General features: G+C 39.9%; 4 protein-coding genes across 4 annotated transcripts; 2 read left to right on the forward strand and 2 right to left on the reverse strand.

Annotated features, from left to right (window-relative positions):
- Positions 1–31: 31 nt before the first annotated feature.
- Positions 32–17,009, reverse strand: LOC134184055 (WD repeat-containing protein 90-like). The gene is made up of 40 exons (XM_062651657.1): positions 16,971–17,009; positions 16,815–16,909; positions 14,790–15,515; positions 14,421–14,651; positions 13,440–13,631; positions 13,311–13,379; positions 11,950–12,060; positions 11,750–11,895; positions 11,420–11,477; positions 10,973–11,127; positions 9,643–9,989; positions 9,399–9,469; positions 9,057–9,224; positions 8,846–8,985; positions 6,894–7,155; positions 6,568–6,741; positions 6,388–6,516; positions 6,213–6,331; positions 6,123–6,157; positions 5,836–6,062; positions 5,486–5,611; positions 5,329–5,431; positions 5,194–5,268; positions 5,075–5,121; positions 4,936–5,019; positions 4,649–4,721; positions 4,381–4,574; positions 4,165–4,212; positions 4,044–4,110; positions 3,245–3,316; positions 3,071–3,179; positions 2,502–2,583; positions 2,351–2,440; positions 2,152–2,280; positions 1,781–2,003; positions 1,602–1,735; positions 863–1,018; positions 676–798; positions 345–429; positions 32–280 (listed from the first exon to the last, which is right to left on the reverse strand). Exons 1-40 carry the CDS (start codon positions 16,981–16,983, stop codon positions 117–119), a joined length of 5,652 nt encoding a protein of 1,883 aa, XP_062507641.1. The 5' UTR covers positions 16,984–17,009; the 3' UTR covers positions 32–116.
- LOC134183920 (uncharacterized) lies at positions 12,286–13,266 on the forward strand. The gene has a single exon (XM_062651507.1). It carries the CDS (start codon positions 12,502–12,504, stop codon positions 12,931–12,933), a length of 432 nt encoding a protein of 143 aa, XP_062507491.1. The 5' UTR covers positions 12,286–12,501; the 3' UTR covers positions 12,934–13,266.
- Positions 17,010–17,032: 23 nt separating the features above from the next.
- LOC134183924 (UPF0193 protein EVG1-like) lies at positions 17,033–18,150 on the forward strand. The gene is made up of 6 exons (XM_062651514.1): positions 17,033–17,145; positions 17,206–17,268; positions 17,417–17,587; positions 17,654–17,788; positions 17,845–17,945; positions 18,011–18,150. The coding sequence occupies exons 1-6, from the start codon at positions 17,052–17,054 to the stop codon at positions 18,095–18,097; spliced, it is 651 nt and encodes a 216-aa protein (XP_062507498.1). The 5' UTR covers positions 17,033–17,051; the 3' UTR covers positions 18,098–18,150.
- Positions 18,096–22,784, reverse strand: LOC134183922 (MICAL-like protein 1). The gene is made up of 8 exons (XM_062651512.1): positions 22,632–22,784; positions 22,520–22,568; positions 21,529–22,291; positions 19,713–21,462; positions 19,401–19,474; positions 18,975–19,089; positions 18,484–18,542; positions 18,096–18,331 (listed from the first exon to the last, which is right to left on the reverse strand). The coding sequence occupies exons 1-8, from the start codon at positions 22,778–22,780 to the stop codon at positions 18,258–18,260; spliced, it is 3,033 nt and encodes a 1,010-aa protein (XP_062507496.1). The 5' UTR covers positions 22,781–22,784; the 3' UTR covers positions 18,096–18,257.
- Between the last annotated feature and the right edge of the window lie 12 nt (positions 22,785–22,796).

Below are 22,796 nucleotides of genomic sequence, written 5' to 3' on the forward strand. Positions count from 1 at the left end.
GGGATGGAGGATACTCAAGCACTAGCACCAGTTATTTGATTATATTTCATATTTCTATACTTAAACTTAGAGTATGAAGCGCAATAAGTTAATAAACGAAACTGACTGGATAATGCCTAATTAGTACTGAAATTTACATTCCAAACAATGATGTCATTGTAGCCTACAGAGATGAGACTTTTCCCTTCTGGGGAGAACTTCAGTGCAGTCAGCGAGTCACAATGACCAGTGAAATCTTGAAAACTTCCAGCAGTAAAGTCAATCAGCTTGACAAGTCGCTCTACAACACAAGAGCTCGAGTCAACATGAACAAAACATGCAATATGCCATGCAGCCAGCTGTACCTTGACAGCCGACAGCCAGAAGATGAGATTGAGGTGAAATGTCCATACAAGTCACCCAATGAGTTAGAGACACAGTCCGCAAAACCTAGACAAGCCACCACAACTGAGACAATTAAGATAAATGTAAACTACGTAATTATTATGTGCTGCTTAAGACTTTCATCTGACTCAAGTATCCAAGTTCCAACTACAAACACAGCTAGACTGTGCACACACACATACACACATATCATTGCAACATACAGAAATGTAGCTAAACAAGCAGTTTACCAAGCAGGCAAACCCACAAGCAAACTAACAGACAGCTAGGCACACGGACAGCATATTGTACCTGTTGCTGTGACAGACTGTAAAAGAGAATCTGTTTGTGTAGTCCGTATCCTGTATATACAATAAGGTCACAGTCAGTGGGTGAGAAATGAGCTAAAGTGGGAGGTAAACTTTTGTAGAAATCCTAACAACAAATGAGAGCAATAGGAGATGGCCGTGAGATCATGTGATGTACCACTTCGCTGTACCTTTTCCTTGTGCTGTTGTCTGTTGGATCCCTTCGGAGTGAATGGAGGTGAAGGAAATGTCAACCAATCAATGAGAGACAAACTGTCCTCACGAGACCAATCCGCAGACCAAACACTCACACGCTGATCAGCACTGGCAGCCAACCATAAGCAATGCTGCACAATAAATACACAACAACTCCACATGTAGACAAAAGCTTATGTAAGAAAGTATGGCAAGAAATTAAAAGAGAAATCATCAATCAGCAGAGACGAGTAAAGTAACTACACACATTGATGTCTTTCAAGATCTATCATCAATACAGTTGAGCATCTTCTGGAATGGGAATACACATAGCAATAAGCATAAGTTTACAGAGTTGGCATGAACGAAGCTTAGTTTCCAATATCACACAAATAGAAGTAGGCAGTTGCAATTGTCTGTCAGTCAAGTAAGATTTTACTACGTCCAGTAGCTGCTAGCGATCGAGCTTGAACTAAAATATTTACACTCAACACATCACACCTACGGGAAACCAGCCATTACTTTTATGACTCCTTAAGCTTGATTAACGCACTTGACCGTTTAGTACTACATGCAAACAACTACAATGATTGACATTAGACTACATGTGTGTGTGTGTGTGTGTGTGTGTGTGTGTGTGTGTGTGTGTGTGTGTGTGTGTGTGTGTGTGTGTGTGTGTGTGTGTGTGTGTGTGTGTGTGTGTGTGTGTGTGTCTTCTCAGATCAGTCGCAATACCTGCTCTGTGTTGGCCACATTGATGCACGTTATTGGTACATGTTTATGATCGTTGATCACTCGAATTGTAACTCCTGTAGATGGACTAGTGATGAGCACCAAACCATCTTCACAACCAGAAATTAGAACACAACCTGTCAGAAAGTCAATAAGACCATTTCAACATGTGGAATTGCAACACAAATGTTCATGAGACTTTCCATCAAGTGAGAAAGCCATAGCTGTGACAGGCTGTGCGTGAGGCTGCAGTTTAAACTTCGTCTTCATTAAACTGATGTCGAATATTCGAATGGAACCATCACTGTAGCCTGTTGCACAAAAAGGTGACTGTTGATTGCTTAAATCTTCAGAGGCATTCTTTCGATGAAGAGATGAAAACGGAAATGCAACACATCGACAAGACTAATGACAGAAAATAGAATTTCAGAGGTCAATATGCAGTAATAAAATGACACATTTACTCAGCTGACTACTAAACAAAACGGACAAGCAAACGTGGAATACCCAGGTGAGCAAGTAGTAAAACTACTAACTAAACAGATGTAATTACTTTGTGAGGTGTAAGAAACTGCACCCTCTGTTCCTTCTGTGACACAGACCACAAACGAAGTCCTCCATCATTACAGCAAGTAGCAAATACGTCAGGTTGCAATCCGGAGAATGAAATTGCATTGACCTGCTTGCATGAGCACAAAACCATCAGTCAATACTGAATCACTCTTTCAGAGTTCATTTATGGTCTACCACACCTGCTGACTGTGCCCACTAATCAGACGAACTGTGCTCTTTGATGACCAATTGACAAACCAAATTGTACCATGCACACTGCTCACCACTCCCTACACAAACAGACCAAGTATTCCCTAAGTGATGTTTTGTAAAACAATCAAATGTTCATACAACTGCTAGGTCTTCGTCGAATGTTGCGGATGTGATTGCTCCATCCAGCTGAATGTCACTTTCAAGAGGAATGCTATGTCTTCTATATTTCACAGCAAAGTCATATACAAGAATTAAACAAAACGGCACCTACAAAATACATGAAGATAAACAAACAAACAAACAGACAGACTGATAAAAAAGAAACTGACTGACTAACACACAGACAGACACAGACACACAGACACAGACACAGACACAGACACAGACACACACACACACACACACACACACACACACACACACACACACACACACACACACTCTATCTCTCTCTATTCCTACCCCTGAAAACATGTTTAATGTACTAACGTACATACATAGAACACAAACATTAAAAATACTTTACATCAAACTTTAATATTACATTACATTACTATGAGTGAACACACTTCCTAAATTGAACACTCTAGCATTGTAAGTCCATACTTCGAGTAAGTTGATATTCAGTAACAGAAAAGCAAGACAGACGGGCAAGAAAAATCAAAGCAGACAGGTAAGCCGTAGGTTTGTTTAGCAGATTTCTACACCTGTCAGTGTCCCTCAGATGCAATATGTCTACTGAAGCAAGTGCCCAAAGTTTAAGGTGACCAGCACAACTCCCTGATATGACACGATGAGCATCAGAGTTCAATGTGCCTATAAGAAGCTAATGTAAGCACATACAATTCATATTACAACCAACTTGCTCGACATCATCTCACCGATCTCCGTGTCATCAGCTGGCCAATGCATAACACATTGACCGTCTTCGGTCGACCAAACTGATACAACACCTACACATGTATGTCACATGGCAATGGCACAATTAGTTTCTAAACTTTTATGTCTCATGTATTTCAATAAATGTGCAACATGTAGAGCAATAAGAATCCTAATGATGCAATGAAATAAGCAGAATGGTAGAAAACAGTAATGAGGTGTCACAAAGGGCACTTTCAGGATAAAATTTCATTTCATACATGCAGCTGCTAGCTCCTCATTCATTACCCTCAGTATTCTGGCATTCAGCTTCTACTTGTTGCCATAGCTACAGGCTACAGCCCCCTCATAATTGCTATGTCATTGAGATAGCCCTGATATAATTATAGTCTCAATAGATCTTCAACAAACTCTCTATTTATAAGTCTGTTGATGTACTTATTAATATTGTTATATCCATGGCATTTATGATCACTACAGGAAGTTCGTATAGTGAGTGTTCAAAAGTGGAGTATCAAATAAACCAAATCTACTCAATAAGACAGTCTGTCAACGGTATTGTAACTGTGATGGTGTAAGCACTACAAAATGTACAAGTAATGCCACACAAACTCCAAAGATAACTTAACAAACGGATATAAGCAACAGCAATCAACATCGTCGACAGTCTCTATACTATAGCAACAGGTCAATGTAAATAAATAACAAAGTAAGAAAATGAAAGATTAATTAACTTATCATAGTGACTGAAAAAGTTAGTAAGAGTATGTATGCTACAGTAAAACACAATACATGACTGACCAGTCGTGCAAGCTATGTATACTACTCCATTTCCAGCATATGAGATGGCTGTAAACTCAACAGATTCCTGCAAACTGGCAAGCTGAAAGACGTGCTAAGACACATAGAACTGCCGATCTACCTTCACTGCATTTCGTTGGATTTCACGTGGAGCATCACCTTCACATAACTAACAAGTAACACCATAAATTACAACAACAACAACAAGAGCAGCAGCAATAATTTAATTGAGAAGGCACAAGTAATATATCAGCAATCAAACCTCATGTATTTGCCTAAATATTAGTGTTTTGTCTACCTAATGACAGATATAATAGGTTTTGTACAAGTGACTCACATTGAGATCAATTGTTTCGTTTGATTCGTCAATCATCCAGAACAAGACAGATGCACCAGCTCCGACTGACATGAACTCATTCCCAGTAAAGGGATCCCATGCAATAGAATGAATGGCACATGGAGGTTTCGCTGTAGCAACGATGTTGTAATCATGAGTGTCCCAAACAGCAAGAGAGCAAGCAGAATAATCACCTAGCAAGCAAAATGCAAGATAAGGTGCTGTAGTTTGAATAAATTTATGAAAATAAATGGTGAATTATTCTCACCGACTGAGATGAGAAAGCGATCATCCCGAGAGTAGGAAAGACCCACAATTTGTGCCTCGTGATATGACAACACCTAAAATATACAAGAAGACAATCTGACATACTGGTGTATATACTTACAAAAATAAAAAAGCTAACACACTTTTACCATTGAAGGATAGGCCGACAGAGAGAAAGGCAAGAAACATTTAATAGACAACAAACAATGACTGACAAAAGAAACAGACAGATAAACAAACAAACAAATGATATACAAGGAAATTGAATATCATTCCGATATTTCTTACCTTTTTACAGGCTAGTGAGTTGACATCCCAAATACAAATTTGACTTGGTGTAAGTCTCCTGGCTCCTGAAGCAGATGCCAGCATCTAAACAGTTGGAAATATGTACAAAGTTTTCCACATTTTTCAACACAAAATATACTTGTCCATTGTGTTGCAAAGACAGCGTTGATATCTCCTCTTGATGACCTGTTAACAGAACACATGACATACTAGCACACAGGCAGAGAACTGGGTGGTATCAGGCATGAGAGCAAAGACCAATAAGATGCTTCTGTTTTCCTGAGCTCAAGTCTTCCATCACAATTAAACATCCACTTGTAAATACAAAGAGTCCTATAATTTTATTAACACGCATCTCATACAATAAGATCTCACATCAGCGAAATCACAAACCAGTTGGAGGATGCCACACAACATTATCTCTCCCACGTCCATTGTATCCTAACACAGCATGCAGAGACAGCCCAGACTGCTCTGGAGAAGCTTTATAATGACGCTGAAGACAAAATACATTACAACTACATCAACAACAGCCTGTTTGCTATTCCACCAGTGACAAAGTAGATGTCGTCTCTCTCATGGTGTAATGTTTGAATGCAGATGGTTTCTTATATTGTTTGTCTTCCACATCATGTATCGTGTCCTGTCGTATTGATTGTGGCTTTGTATGCTGAATCTGAGAAGTCAATACAATAGTTACAAAATGATGCCTAACAATACTCTATTACAGTAAGAGACATCTACAGATATCTCTCTGTGTTGCTTTCTTCTAATGTATAATCTACTACAACAGCCTAATGTACTAAAAGATGCATCCTTCTACTGCAATAATCTCCGTATTACATAAATAGGAAAGCAAACTTCAAACTTCAATCAACTCTTCTCCTTGCTCTTTCTCACCTCAGGATTACTTGTTTTAGATTCATCGCTCAACTGTTCATTTGCCTGTTCTTGTATATTCTTCTCTATGTCTTCTACATGTCTATTGTCAAAAATGCTTTCAGCCTCATCTCCTGCACATGTTACATCCAGGGGACTGGAAATATGTTGTGTAGCTTGTGGAGCAGCTGTAGGTTGAGGTACAATGCGACGAGGAGAAACAACATCATCCTTTAATGATGAACAAGCTGTCCAAATCCAATTGTATCAGAGCAAGCACATTGTATAAACAAAGCAACAAGAAATACCTTCAATAGCAGGTGAGCGAACAGGTGATTTCATTCTATAAAAATGTAAACATAATTTACTGTCCAACAGGTTATGTCTGTTTGGTTTACTGTGAATGTGTAGTGAACAAGATGTCCCATACAAACACTGCATCACCAATACTAATCAGTTGCTGTGAGTTTACAGAAAAATGAAGTTGATTGATATCAACAGAATGACCAATAAAGACCTGTTCAGGCAATACAATATGATGACAACGATTGAAGTAACATGAAAATCACTGACTTGGAAGTTGATATCAAGCTTCATCTGATAATCCCATACTTTGATCAACTTATCACCACTTGTCACTAACAAGCAACCATCATGACTGACTGCTACTCCACTTACTCTTGTGCGATGAACATTGCAAACCTGCAAACAATAACCTTTATGTTTTATCACAAATCCTGCCTTTCTGCTTACCTCACTGATGATTCTGCCAGTGTCTGCATCGAATCTGAGAAGTCTGGAACTTCTGGTAGCAACTAGCAACTGACCAATCAAGTCAGGAGAGAAACAGACTCTTGTTGCAATGTCTAGTGAGACTTGCTCACTCTCTAGTCCACAGAGAGCACTGCTGATATCAAGACGAAGAACCTGACAAAAATATGATCAACAAACCAGACAAAAAGATGACAAGTACACACACACACACACACACACACACACACACACACACACACACACACACACACACACACACACACACACACACACACACACAACAGTCAGACATTCCAAGATCTCACTTCATCAAGTGTGTGTGCATCAATAACAGTGACCGCAAACTCCGAGGGACCTACAAATGCTGCCTTTGTACCATGTCTGTTCAGTGCTATTGCACAAGGTGCCAACTCTTTCATTCGAGCAACTGTGTTAGCAAGTGCTCGAATAAGAGGAAAACTCTGCTGTGACGAGTCGTAAAGAGCAAGAACAGCATCGGCTCCACAGCTCAAGAGGTAAGAACCATTGCTAGTGAAAGCCAGTCCAGTGATGTAATCCTTGATATGTCTGCAGCAAATACAAATCACAGCAGTCATAAAGTCACACTGTGCAAATATCTGTAGCATCGCTGATCATTGTCGGTCTGTCTGTCTCAGTCTGTCTGTCAAAGATCATACATCCTAAACTGCTAAATCCACAGTAAATCTGTCTGTCTGTCTGTCTGTCTGTCTAAGATCATATACTCTCTCAGGTAAAATTCCATCACATCACTAAAAATCCTATACTACTAAATCCAGAGTATGTCTGTCTGTCCGTCTGTTTTTCGGTGTATTAATTTTCCTTCTGTTCATCTGTATGTAATGAAACAAAAACTATTTGAAAGTTTTATAGTCCACTCCACCACAAAATGTTGGGAAGCAAACAACTTTATATTTATAACAGTTCTGAGTCATTAAATACATCAGAGTAACTACCACACAGTTAATAACACAAAGCTCATATCTCAATTGTGCTCATCATTAGCTGCTTTTGAGCTCCAACAGCAATGTCTTGGCAATGCAAAAGCTTGGCATGCTAGCTGTACCATTCCAGTGTGGAAAATTGGGAAATATTTTGGCTTGGACAAACTGAGCCTTGGTAGGACATTCTTGTATGGTGTTACATGTATATTATAATAAATAAGTGCCTCCCTACTGCAGCCATTTTACATGTAATTTTTGATAACCAACTTCCAAGGGAGAAATGGCATTAAAAGCAGCTGAGGTTTTCTCTGGATAAAACCTGCTAGGAGCTAGGCACCTAAGTTCATGAAATTAACAGTTACACAATTGGAAAGGTCATCACGTGCTAAGAGACAAGATTTACACTATCATACATGTGTACGGGTGGATGTTTTGTCCAAACATGTCCCAACACCGGTGCAGTATTTAGTTGAACAAACAACACATTTGGTGGGACATTGTCCTATGTCCTACCGTTATTTTCCACAATGCCATTCTGAAAACAAACATCCATTTCTGGCACTGTGAGGCCACAATATTTAAAGGACTTTTTAAAAAGTTAAAACCCAAGTAATCTCATTCTGTGGAAGTACTGAGACAGGAAATTAAACAAGAAAGAGATAGAATTATATTTCAGGGTATCAGAAAGTTGGGAGGTTTATAATATTGTAAATTCTAATTGCTAGACCTAACAGAAAGTTAGGAAACACAGAAACGTGCATTGAACACTGACACTAATAGCAAGGAAAGCATATATTTGTTCTACATGCAAATCAAAGTTGAAGCTGCTACAATAGCTTCACAGCCAGAACAAATAGCTATTGCGCTGCAGGATATCAGTTTGTGTCAGATGCGTCTCTCACAGTTGGATAAAGCTAAGAAAATTGCTCAATCTCCAAGACCAGCAATGCATCAAGGTTGCTTGGACTATTTCGGATGCTGAAGTACTTTAGAACGTTAGATTACGGTACAGACTTATTAGTAACACAATACAGTCACTAGATTCATGAAGTGTATTTTAGAGTAAGCGCTGATTGTCATATGTCTATATCTTTGTTTGCTTTTTGTCTGCTTGTTGATATTAAAGATATTTTAAAATTTGTAGACAAAAGTATTTCAGGGTGTCTGGATGCTAGGAAATTAATGACACCGGTGAGGAATTAATCATGTGGTGGAATTATTCACAATTTGAATTCTCTCGTCTGTGCTTCCTTCCACATGTCAGTCTGACTGAGTCACGTAGTAATCAAACTGACCTGTGTTCTGCCAACAGCCTTGCAGATGAGACGTGGAATATACGAATTGCTCCACTACTAAACCCACAAGCCAAGCAGTTCCGGACAGGATGATACGCCACACAAGATGGAGTATCACGCGGAGCAGAAAACTCAAACAGCTACATGCAAATCACAAAACAAAAGACCACATGTACACACATCAACCATCAGCGTCCGTCTTATGAGTAACCTGCTTGAAGTGTTGCGTAGCATCCCATACTCGTATAGTGTTGTCTGCTGACACAGTGGCCACGTGCTGTTTACGAGGATGCAAAGAGACTGACAAAACAGAGTTGATATGAGATCGCATTAGAGTGGAGTATGAACGAGCTGACGCATCCAGCACACCTATACAACCCTAATAAACCAACACACAAGTTGCATCACAATAACCAACTTTACACCAATGTGTGTATGCCTGCAGCTGTGTGGGTCAGTGTGTCTTTCATTCGGTCAGTTGTGTGTGCATGCAAGCTGTACATCCTCTGTTCCTTGTGTGTAAACATGTAAATAGCATTGCACGTTGAGTGACCTGATCTGATGCCAGGAGCACTTTCAGTCCATCTTGGGAAACACCAACAGCAGTTACATTACCATCTTGTTCTGTAATCACAACAACAAACGCAATCATGTAACATTGTCTCTACTGATTTAAAGGCAATGAATACGTTTAACTGTGTCCAATACCAGTGTGTGTGTGTGTGTGTGTGTGTGTGTGTGTGTGTGTGTGTGCGCGCACGTGCGTGTATGTGCAAAAATCAGCAAATTGTATGCACCAGTTTCGAGAAATACAGACGAAAAGTCAATCTTCCACAGCTTGAGAGTTGATCTTGATCCAGTAGCACAAAACAGTTCACTGACTGCAAGACAGTTGATTTTCCCATCTTCCAGTTGAATGACTTGCATCACTTGGATCTGTGTGTAGTTGATAACAAAGAGTTTCCCACATGCTGTGCTGGCTAAAACTCTTCTCTCGTCTCCACTGTCTGGTCTCATCATTTCATCAAACACAACGTCTGTAAAGTAAACGTGATGGTACTCTCCCATGTTGACAGGACATGAACGAAGACTTTGTTGTTTCACTCGCCACAAACGGACATTGTTATGACCACAACTAACCATTCTAGATAAGAAACCAATATGAGAGATGGTGTACTGCACTGTCTGTGTGTTGGCTGTCAAAATTCATGTATTTATTTGTACATCGATGATCCGAGTACAAAAAACATACAAGCAAACTAAAGACTACACTGTACTGACTTCACATATGAGTATATACATACCGTACATACATTCTTAGTAGTAATAGAGCCGATTCGACTCTGAGCAAACGTTTGCAACTAGATACTAAAACCCATAATGTCTCAACTATTTTACAACAAACTATGGAACACAATTTTCCCACATACATACATTTTTCTGTTTTATTTAAAAGGATCCATAAGACCCAGTTGTACAGACACAATTGATTACATACATACATACATACATACCTACCTACCTACCTACATACATACATACATACAATTACATACATCAGTGTTCCAAATTTTATGCCAGACATAGTTGCCACCTTGGCAAAGTTTAGGACTGTTACATATATTTCATAAATATCAAATATGATAATGATTGTTCTGGTAAATAAACGATATCCCATGACCCCAGAGGCGCCATCCCCAGCCCGACCTGAGCAATTTCACTATTCTACTCTAGAGCATAAAAACAAAAATTCACTGGGTCCACCATAACTTGAGTGACTCTAGTCGTCAGGATGGAAACCTTGCTGGAATAATTGGTCGTCATATGAACTCAGTTAGTCGTATAATGACAACTCGACGACCACTTTTTCAAACACTGATACATACATACAATTACATACAGACATACAATTACATACATACATACAATTACATCCATACATACAATCACATACATACATACAATTACATCCATACATACAATTACATACATACATACAATTACATCCATACATACAATCACATACATACATACAATTACATACACACATACATATAGCCATGCTTCTACCATTCCTCTGCCTGGCTCATTGCACCCCTCTGTTGACTCCATCCTGTTATGTCTCACCTTGTATCATCAAATCCTGATATTCTCAGTCGATCCATATTGATGTCTGTGTGAGCCTTAGCAATGAGGTTTACTACAGGGATATCAGTCTTCCTCCTGTTCTCAGATGATTGTTTTTGCTCCTTCACTGATGAGATGCTCCATACCAAGACAGTCTGAGTGAAACAGTGACGATAAGAGTCACAAAGTTTTACAGCCAGAACAACAGAGCAAACAACAGAAATACAGACAAACAAACAAGCTAAAGAAAGACAATAACAATTGACAGTCTGTAGTCACAGATTACAATATACAAATAATGTCAAATAAATAAATAAAAAATAAATGAATAAATAAATAAATAAATAAATAAATAAATAAAATGCTAGCATGAAGACAGGCGGGAGCAAAAACATGTAAAACATGTTAAAACATAAAACAAAAAGTGAATTATCAACATCAGATCACCTGTTTGCCATGTTTGTCCCTCCCTCCTGCTGCTAAAACTTTCCCACTGTGTGACAAACTGAAAGCAGACACAACAGTAACACGCTAACCCTCAGAACATTTAACAGACTGCACTGCTACTGTAGTAACTGCCCCCAGATCATTCCCCGATAGTCATAAACGTCAGCGGAGCAAGACTGCCTTTGAATCGGTGTATTTCTTCACCGATTATGATGTCAATCTACAAATCAGCCTCACTGCACTAATTCTTGACCATCCGAGAATGAGAGTGTGGTAAGACTGGTCACGAGTCTACTACTCAACTGCAGCATCAACTGAACAGTTACTGACCTGACAGAATGAATAGCAGAGACAGGAGTTTTAACCATCCTGAGACACTGACCGGTTGAATACTGCCATAAACGAATGACCGGAGGTATGCTGCATTGAGACGATGCTAACAGAGACGTAGAACCATTGAATGCAATTGCACACACCTGAGTAACATCATCATCAATACACTGTAGCTATATTACCCATTATGACTTGACCTTGTCTGTGTGTCCAATCAGAAATCTCTGTTTCTTTGAAGAGACATTCATGCTGACGATAAGATTGTGACATGGGTATACAAGTGACTGTCCATCTTTCGTCCACAATGCCTGCATATTGTAAGCACAATGAGAGTTTCCTGGGTTGAAAGATGTCTAATCATTAGATAAGGTATATCCACCGTTTTGTTGCTTTTGTTGACAACCAAGATAAACTTGGTATCATACTACTTGGCTATTGTATCATACTGTTTGAAGATACATGATTTCTATTGGCAGACAGTCACAGACCAACAGAAAGACAACCAGACTGAAAAATGACAGACAAACAAACAAGCAGACAACAAACAAACAGACAGACAGACAGACTGTGGCACTCAGCTGGACAACAGTGGCTATCACCTGCTGACCTGCAAAACAGGTGAATGGCCAGTTTGGTCCCATGCCACCATTGCTGCTACTTGGAAAGATTGCCTTCGCAATGTACAGGCACACTTCAAGCGAGAACCAAGACATCTTCATTCTAGCTCTGATTGTAGACTTGATCTTGTGATGTTTGACTCAGCTTCAGGGGCTAATGATGAATTAGATATTGCACTAGCTCACCCTTGGAGCTCAGATACCTTCCCCATGTCAGCTGAGATTGATGAAGCAGCAGCCAAGTGGCGAGAAGAGAGAAAGAACTCCAGATACAAGAAAGAGAGACTTCCTGGTGGCACGTCTGTTTCCCTGATTCCTTTGGTCTTGGAGCACTACGAAAGATGGGGCAAAGAGGCATGGAAGTTCCTTCAAAAGTTGGCAGAGCAGTCGTCAGATGAATTTGGTCGACCCAATCCTTCAGAATTCTTAGATTTTTGGAGGAAAAGATTTGCAATCCAACTGCAAAGATGTAATGCCAGCGTCATCAGAAGAAAAGCGTCGGCACTCTGTGCAAATGACGAATTTAAACTGGACTCTAGCAGCACCCAGGTTTTCAGCCATTAGTTGGTTGCAAGCTGGGTAGTAACATAATTCTTTAGCTGCTATGTGTACACATGTGCATTCTCATGTAGCATGCAAACTTCACTTTTTTGCCTTTGGCTGATATGTATTATAGTTTGATGTTTGAAATATATGTATAGACAGACAGACAGACAGAAAGACAAACAGATAAAGACAAACAACCTAAAAGTTAGCTTCGCCTTTGGTTATAAAGTCCATCTCTAGTATGTGTCTGCTATTACAGCACATAGCAATTGCAACGAAAGCCAACCTCTCACAAAGACAAGCAAGCAGACAGACAAACTGACAGACTGACTGTTACTCATCCGTACAGCCATGCATTACATTAAAAAAGAAACATTGTATATGAAGAAACTAACGTGACTGTAAGAAGCACCGCCAAATCCGACAACGTGTGATAAGTGCATGATGGGATCTGGCTGAAGAGTCTAATAAAATAGCAATTAAACCTTTAGCTAATTACACTGTTAAGTGATAGACGTGCACACTTTGAATGATCGTTTCTTCCTTGTAAGTTCAGCCATTCGTACGTCAACAGACTCGCCCTCACTTATACAACTGTCCTGTAACACATCACATCCACAGTATCTCACTAGACATTTTACAACAAGTGCGGTCACGACCAGTTGAGAAGCCATGCAGTATGTGGTTTGAGGAGGAATATTGACATTTTTATTTAGACATTTTAATTAGACATTTTGAGTGATTGACAGACCATGTGCATGGGTCAAGTACATGTAGCTCTCACGCTCAACTCTCATGCTCAACGCATAATGGGAGAAATTTGGCATCTAGCCATAGCCAAAACTATTAAGAAACTGTTCAACCAGTAGAAGAGCCCTCATGCTTACAAGAGAGGAGACTATTTGTTTAGCGTGTGACACTACCGAATATGTCAATGCAAGTAAATATACTTGAGTTATGTCTTTAGATGCTACGATTACTCAAGACAAAGACATATCGCTCGAGTTCTGTTCAAAGTGAGCTACCCACTTTGACACACTCTGTGCGTGCGCATGTGTGTATGTTTGTGTTTGTGCGTGTGTGTGTCTGTGTGTGTGTGTGTGCGTGTGTGTGTGTGTGTGTGTGTGTGTGTGTGTGTGTGTGTGTGTGTGTGTGTGTGTGTGTGTGCCGTAGCTCAGTTGGCTAGTGAGTCATCCAATAAAGCGAGTACATCCGGGACATTGCAGGGTTGTAAGGTCAAGTGGCAGTGATGGCGAGCTATGCATAATTTCCTTGTGCAAGAAACTCACACACAATTACCTCTCTTGACTCAGGAGTATAAATGAGTACCTGGTCTTTGACCAGGGGGACTAAGCGACCATCAGCCGTAACTTGACATCAGCCACTGGGTCCAGGTGAGACTTCGGGTGCTTACACCACAGTTGGCTTCATAACGCACAGGAGCCCAGCTGTTAGCTGGGAGCTTGACCAGTATCTGGCAGCTCCTAACACTTAGTTTTAGTTTAGTGTGTGCTTTTACACATACTCACCTCAGTGTCGTTACTATCCTCATAGTGAACAGCAACCTTGTTTGGGTTTTCACTGTAAACATGAACTTCTCTCTCATCACTAATCACAAAATCACCAGTAGCATTCTCCTGCACCATGCCAACAAGATTACGAGATGACATATCGTCGGGATCCCTACTGTTGGAAACCACTTGTCTTTCTATCTTCTTGAGAGAACGAGAAGTCATCTAAACAAAACTGTCTTGATGATAATACTCAGTGATACTTACCCTACGTAGCTACAGACAGACAGACAATCTGTCTCCATCACTTCCTCTAGTACATGTACCACATTTGTTCATCTCTTCGATTTGAGTTTGTCTTACCTTTTCTTGTGTTTGCTCTGCTCTTGGCTTGTCTAATAGCTTGAGATCTCGTTTGTGCAACAACAGCTCGCTGATTCTCGTGTTTTCTGGTTGTTTCAATGCCGTGTCTCTTAGCTCTTCAAAACCAGTCTTTCTGCTGATCATCTCGTGTGCTTGTTGAGAATCTGGGAATGCCACAAGGTCATATAATTCCGTCCAATCACCGCCCTTTGGTACAGTAAATGCCATTTCTTTAGGTATTGGCATCATTCCTTTCTTCAGTAGCTTCTCATACTGTAGCCTGTGTCGAGGGTTTTGAGGCAGTGTTGGGTCAAAAAGGATGTCACTTGTGAACATATTCTTCACCAACACATTAGCACACAGCTTTACGCTCTTTAAATACAGGAAATGTCTCTGAACATATTTTGTCAATGTAGACTGCAGATCTATCATTAAGAATGTCCACCGAGCTTGAGGGCTCGCACACACAAACGGAAACTGCAGCCACGTTGATGTAGCTTTGAATTCTCTAAATAGATTTGAGAAGGAAAGTCGAACAATGAGTTGCTGTTCAGCTGCTATGTCCATGTGGATCACAAAGTATTTGCCGCTGATGGGTTTAAAGAGAAGATAGAAGTAACGTCCATTCAGACCAAGAGATTGAGAACCTGTTCGTGGGCAGAGAATGAAATTGTTTGCAGGAATGGAGCCAGAGATGCGCCAAACAGTGCATTTAATAGATTTGTCCTGCAACAACAGACAAGACTGACAGTCACATACCAAGTTGGCGACAATGAAACTGCTCTTAGACACGATACTTCTGAAAGATGTAGCATAATAATCTAGTAACTTGTACACTAAATTTTTGTATGTAAGAAAGTCGCACTGCGTGGACACTCAACAAGACTATCAACATCCGGGTAGATGCTTGCCCCTTCAGGCTTGAAGTTACTGATTTCTTGGCTAGCAAAAGCATCGACTGGACGCTACCCTTAGCCGTTTAACCCAAACAATGAAGACGACAATCATTCAGACAACGTTGTATGTGTATCCGCAAATAGAGTCCTGCCATTGCTGTTTGCTACGTTAGTGAGTGTTTGACATTGTTTACATAGTCCAATGAGCCAACAAACAATAAAAAATAAAAAAGCAAATATTGATGGAGATTAGGACTACAAAGTTAGTAAACAATTAAGTTAATAAATCATTTATGATTTACAAAATTAAATAGCTTACAATAATTTATTGATTTACAATACATAAATGTGTCCTAATCAGTGCTGAGCTTAATTAATTAAAACAAAGGTTTGTGGCTAAATAAAATTACTACAATAATCAAACATGTCATCAATACTTACTCTCTGTTAGTTAATGTTGTCGCATTTTGCTATATTTTGCTACATGTTGTCACATTTCGCTACATTTCTGTTACAGTTTGCTACATTTTTGTTACAATTTGGTTTTTTTGCTACATTTTGCTACATTCTTGCTACAGTTTGCTCCATTTTGTTACATTTTTGTTACAATTTGCTCCATTTTTGTTACAGTTTGGTACATTTTCTTCCATTTTGTTACAATTTATTACATTTTCCTCCATTCTGTTACATTTTTGTTACAATTTTGTTACAATTTTGTTACATTTTCCTCCATTTTGTTACATTTTTGTTACAAATTTGTTACATTTTGCTCCATTTTGTTACATTTGCTCCATTTGTTACATTTTTGTTACATTTTGCTACGTTTTGTCACATTTAGTTACATTTAATGTTAGTTAGAACAGAGAGTAGTTAATGCATACTGTCGTTATCCGTTTTTCTTCTTCCTTCTTTAGTCCATTTACTGGCTTGCACTTGTGTTACTATGTGCAACAAATGATGTAATTCTAAAAACGGTTTGAATTTGTTAATTAAGTTTAAAGGCAATTGCAACACCATCATGTTTTCCTCGCATGCTCATGACTAAGTAAGAGCATGCATGCCTTGGTGCCACTGTCTACTGAATTAGAACGTTTTTGTGTCTAAATTTCAAATTTACTGACGCATGTACCATGATGTTGGTGACGTCGCCATGTTTGCTGCTTCTCTTCCATTGATCTCCCACATTACAATGTTTGAAGACGTTCACGTAAGGTTGCTGCCATACTATCAACAACACACACGTGAAACGCGCACACACTGTTACAGAAGCTGTACATTCTCTTACGAGTCTGAGACATCGCTGTAGACTACCCGCGTCTATTACACGCATGCGCGTAGAATCGGATCATCGCATAGCAACTGCAATATGGCAAGCAAATCTCGCCAGGGCGTTACTGAAGGAGGTTTATTCAACTCTTATAAGGCTACTTATAGCAAAGAAACGCAGCAATTACTAAAATGTGATACAGGAGCTTTCTGATTGTGATTTCTTATTGTAACTTGTGACGTCATGTACTTAGTGATGATGGATGAGTCAAAGTTAACGACCTTACAACAAAAGAAGATCAATCAAGTTGTTCAAAGTAAGTTCTAAGGTGATGTATATACGTACAGTGCTATGGCCTCGGACTCCCGTCGTTTGCTCGCGCATAGGGTATTTGATTGGGGTGTGGGTTGTTTTGAATTTGCGATTTTAAACGTTATGTGAATGTATATATTGTAATTTTGCAGGCGGTGAAAGTCTTCCTGTTAGCAGTCCTTGTAAAAAAGTCAAAGAGCCTCGTCGTCGGCCCCAGGTGTTGACAGGTCGTAGTTTGAGTGGAGGAGTAAGAAGTAAAGAAACAATTGATGTCATTGAGGCAGAGAATAAGCTTGAGACTCCGTTTAGACCAACGGCAACTAGTCAGTCTAGTATTTGTCACTGAGAGAAACTTCTGTTGTTGTAATTTCTGATGCTGTCCTCTGTAGAATACATTGGTGAGAAGGGAAAAGAAAGGTTACAAAACAGAATGGCATTTGGCCGAGATTTACCTGAAATAGAAACTTGCTCCTCCAAAAGACGAGCACCAGAGGAAGAGTTGGAGATTGACCGATTTGGTGAAGGTAGTTAATTGAGTTTGTAGTGTAATATCAATGGGTGAAATTTGTTGTTCATTAAGTTTTGCAAGAGATTGAAGAGAGACGACAATTTCTAGAAGAAATGGTAACTCTGGGAAAAGGAAAGATGTACAGAACTAAAATAGCAACCGAAATATCACAGGTAATCGTAATGTCTTTCAGCGACAGATTACCACAGCTTTCTCTGACATTTGACATTAAAATTAGAAAATCCGTGAATTGGAAGAAATTGACAAGGCGAGGTCAATAGACTTGCAGGCTCAACTTCAGACGAAGGGACTGGATGAATCATAACTATTCAGATGTAATTGTATCATTTTTCGTAAATTGTCCAAAGATCAGTATCGTACTTGTTCTACTCACTATAAAAATACACTACAACAATAAACCTCTATTGCCCTCTTCTACCATTGCTTTCATCATCTGTCTTACAGTAATTCATTTCTCCATCTGTCTACTTAACAAACCACTTGGATATACGCTTTTTCTTTTCTTTCTCTGCTTTTTTCTTGGGACTTTCAACTGGACCTTGAAACAAGAATAAACAAACATAAAACAGGTGTCATCCTGATGTCACTAGGGAATGAAACTGAGGGCATCATTTTAATACTCAGAGTAAAGGGAGACATTAGCTACACACGTGCATACATGGTCTAATGTATGAGATGTGATTGACCAACCTTTGGCAACCGAAGACTGCTGTCTTGTTTCCAGCTGTTCTTGTTCCTCCTCCAACTCCCTAGTCACAAATGCTATTAACAGGTCTCACATGGGATATCACATCTACTTTATTATAAGGATGTATGGAAGAGATTGCAAATTAACATGTAGCTTAATTCAAACTGTAACTTGCTAAAAGAACACGTCAAGCAAACAATGAACAGCAAACTAATTACTAGCTGGATTTTCAAGCTTATTGAGCATTTCATTTTCTTCAAACTATGACAAGAAGAGAATCTCTTATTCCAGCTGTCATACTGTATACAGAAAAAACTAACGTCTGCAAGTTGCATCAGACTGGATGATGATAAATGAGTTAACAAACGGGCATTTTCTGCACTATCAAGTCACTGGTTAGAGAGAACTGACCTACAACCTTTATTGTATGTTATTGGTGTTGAACATAACTATTATACATCTACACTTTAGTGTTATGAGAGGTGACTAATACCTTATTCGTTCATCTTCTAGCATATCAACAAGATGGTTCCTTTGTTCAACCAAACTAACAAGTTCTTCAATCAACTGCATTTCTTGTTTCTTCTCCCAAGTTGTCTTTTTAGACTCTAATGCAAACACATAAGACTATGTACTCAGAGAAACACAATTACATAAGCACATATAATGAAATGGCTTAGAACCTGCCTTCAGCAAAGTGACAAGATTCTACTAACTGAGTTCTGCATTTATATGGAACCAGTAACAATCCAGGTCTACTGTGTTACACACATACACACATGCACATACGCACGCGTGCACACACACACACACACACACACACACACACACACACTCAGTACACTACACTAAAAGACAAACAGTCCTATAAATAGACAGATGATGACAAAACTAATACAAACAAACAGGAAGCCCTTACCTTCTTTAGATATTAGGTTCCTCAGTCTTCTCTCCACCTTCGCATGTTTGTCTATCAGTTCCAGATCGTTCTCCCTACAAAAAAAAAGAAAATTGCACCACAACATTCATGCTACGTAATATGCTCTATAAAACAGGTACATAAAACCACTGTCTCAGAAGTTTGCACCACACACCAAGCTATTTCATCTCGCTAGCCTCACTTTTCTATGCTTTCACAACCTGCATGCAATCAACCACTATGATACCCAAGTCTAGAACTAAATGTGTATACAAATATAAATTATTTTTCTCATCCTAACAGTTTACTTACATGTAAACAAGCTCTCCTTCTCTCCTAACAAGATCATTCTTCTTATTCACCAGAGAAAACCATTGTGCCATTGTGTCATCCTCTTCATCATCATAATCTTCTTTTTCACTCAACAAAGCCCTCACTGTCTTTTCTAGCTCTGTGCCTCTTGTCTCTAACGCTTGCAGTTCATATCTTACTTCTTCCAGCTCCTTCCTCACATCCACAAGGGTCATCAGATTATCAAGACCATCTCTTACAGCAGGTTGAGATGAAGAATGTTTTACTTTCTTTTGCTGTTGAGGTGGTGCATGTGCAGAAGCAGAAACTTTGTTTGACACTGGAGGATCAGTGCGTAAATGACGTAGAGCTGATTTTCGAAGACTAGCATTCTGATAGTCACTAAATCGGATTCGAGAAAACAGGGGTTGTGAGGGAGCCAACTTATTCCCTGATGTTGCAGGACTAGCAGTTTCTTCTGTTGGTAATGAATCTTGCTTGTTCTGCTTTAATTGAGAACTGATACCTGATGGTTTATGCTGTCTGAAAGGTGGAGGACGAGGAGGAGGAGCTTTTGATGGTTGATGAGAACTGTCTTGTTTGCTTTCAGAAGGTGCAGTTTGCTCTTCAGCTGTAATTTTATGATCAGAGGTAAAGCCTTCACTTTGTTTCCTAGTTTCATCTTGTTTTATCTGTTCAAATCTTTTTGTTGTTCCACCAACCGCTGTGTCTTGACTGTCAGGCACCACACAATCTGGCTTTCGCTGTAGTTTCTTCAGATGCACTTTAGAATTGTCCTGTGATTCAGTAGACATTTCTTCATTTACAATGTCTACTCTGTGATCCTTAGAGTCCTGTTTCTCCTTTCCATGTTTCGAAGCAACAGTTAATGGTGAAAACTGTGGCTCATTTCTTTTCTGTTTTCTTTCAGATGCTGCAGACTGCTCTGGATTTGACTTGCTTGATGTCCATTGTTGACCTAAGGTAGTTGGTTCTGCTTGCAACGGTTGCTTAGGTTGTTGGATTGTCTCTTCTTTCTCCTCTTTTTGATCACTACCCGTTTCCTTAGGCTTCCACCTGGACTTAGCAGATCGTGATATGTTAGAGCGTATCACCTCCAACTCAGACACGGATGACTCAGTTTCCATTTTAGATGGAAGATGTTGTTTTGGTTCTTCATGTGACGTTTTATGTCCACCACCGTGAGACAATGCTAGTGGCTTAGCTTCAGCCTTTTGGTCATTATTCTTGTTTTCTTCCTCTCTCTGACTGTCATGAGTTTTCTCTGCATTGTTAGTCTTCCATCTTGATTTTCGAGCCATCTTTGATTGCATCATTTCCAGTTCTGATTTTGGTCGTTCTGTGGGTTGTGAAACTCTGTCGGTATTGATGTGTCGAAGCTGAGCTCGTGGAGAGCCAGTAGATGGAATACTACCTGAAGAACTCACTGTTTCTGGTTGACTTGCTCTTGGTACGTCTTGTTTCTTGAGATTCGAAAATGCACTGCTCACTGCTGCACTATTACCACCAGGTTCATGGACAGATGAAACAGCAAGTGGAGAGTACTCTTTCTTGTTGACTCGAGGGGAGCTGCTGCCAAGCACATGGCTACGTTCTGCACCTTTCGGTTCTTGTGTTTGAAGTGCTACGCTGTGTGTTCTAGAAGAAGTGCTTGGTAAGTTGGTTGTAACAGCTGGTATTTGTCTACTCTTGTTTTCGTGCTTGGTTTGACTTTGTCCTATCTGTGCAACACCAGTTGAGTAAGTCTGAGCTGCAACAGAAAGCAATGTTAGTAACTTACCGTGTTCTCTAGTCATGTTTATAGCTTTTGGGTCACCTGATGATGTCTGCGTTTTAGCTGCAAGTGCTGCTTGTTCAGCTCTGTTGCCATTCTGATGAACAACGGACAAACTTGGTGATGTCGACACACTATTGCTAGGTAATCCATTACCCGTGGCGACAGTGTGCTTATTCTCTTTCTGCTGGAGTTTAGAGACAAATGATGTGATTGCAGAAGAAGCGACTGACTTAGTTCCATCACCTTGCTGACCAACAGTAACCTTACTAGCTGTAGTCTTGGTGTCGTTAGACTTACCGGTTGTTACTGTCTTACCAGACTGTGGCAACTCTGTTCTTCCAGTCTTTAGGACTGAATTTGTTTCCATCTCGCTAGTCTCCATTATTTCCACACCCAATTTGCGATCATCTTTCACCTGTCTAATTCCCTGCCTGACTGTAGACACTGGGTGGTTTGTCTGTGTCTTCTGCACCACTTCTTTCCTCTTGCTGATGTCACTAGGCAATGCTGTCAACTCCTTGGCCATTTCTTTAGGTTCAGCTGCTTCGTGGGGCTTAGCTTTCTTTGCGGGTGTAGGCTGGGGTTGTTCTGGACCTCGACCTTTTGCTCGTTGACTTGGAGAGCCAGAGGGGGTTACCTTGATTCGAGCCATACCACTTGCAGGCTGCATGCCATTGAAGTAGTTGTAGTACTGAGACACATATGTGCAAACACTCAGTTTATCTGGGACTTTCATTGCTACCATGTCCTCAGCATCAAGAAGAGCAGGAATACCCAACTCATTCTCGGCAACTTGAAATGCCTACAAAAACAAGCTTAGCACAAGGACACACACACACACACACACACACACACACACACACACACACACACACACACACACACACACACTACAGCAATAGTAAACGTTAATATTAATTAAGTTATCAAATTAGGGATGCCCGACATAATGAATAGCATCTCCACACTAGCAGCACATCTTGTGTGGCTTGTGACTCTGGAATGAACAAAGTGTATAGCATTCACGCACCAGTCTGTTGTTTTCCTCAACGTCATTCGCTTTCAGGTTGTCGTAGTCGCTAAAACCAGAAATGAGACAGCGTTACGTGACCCATTAGGACATGCTATAGTCTGTCTCTCACATGAGATCAGGACGGAAACAGTGAATGATCGCACAAAACGCCAGGCCATTCCTAAATGATGTTGTCATGTTTGTGATGTCTACATCTTTGTATCCGTCGCAATGTTTCTTGCACCAAGCTTGCAGGGCACGCACGCCTGTCAAAGCCATGATATCCGGGACAGCG

Source organism: Corticium candelabrum, chromosome 9 (genome assembly GCF_963422355.1).
Source record: "Corticium candelabrum chromosome 9, ooCorCand1.1, whole genome shotgun sequence".
Lineage (NCBI taxonomy): Eukaryota > Metazoa > Porifera > Homoscleromorpha > Homosclerophorida > Plakinidae > Corticium > Corticium candelabrum.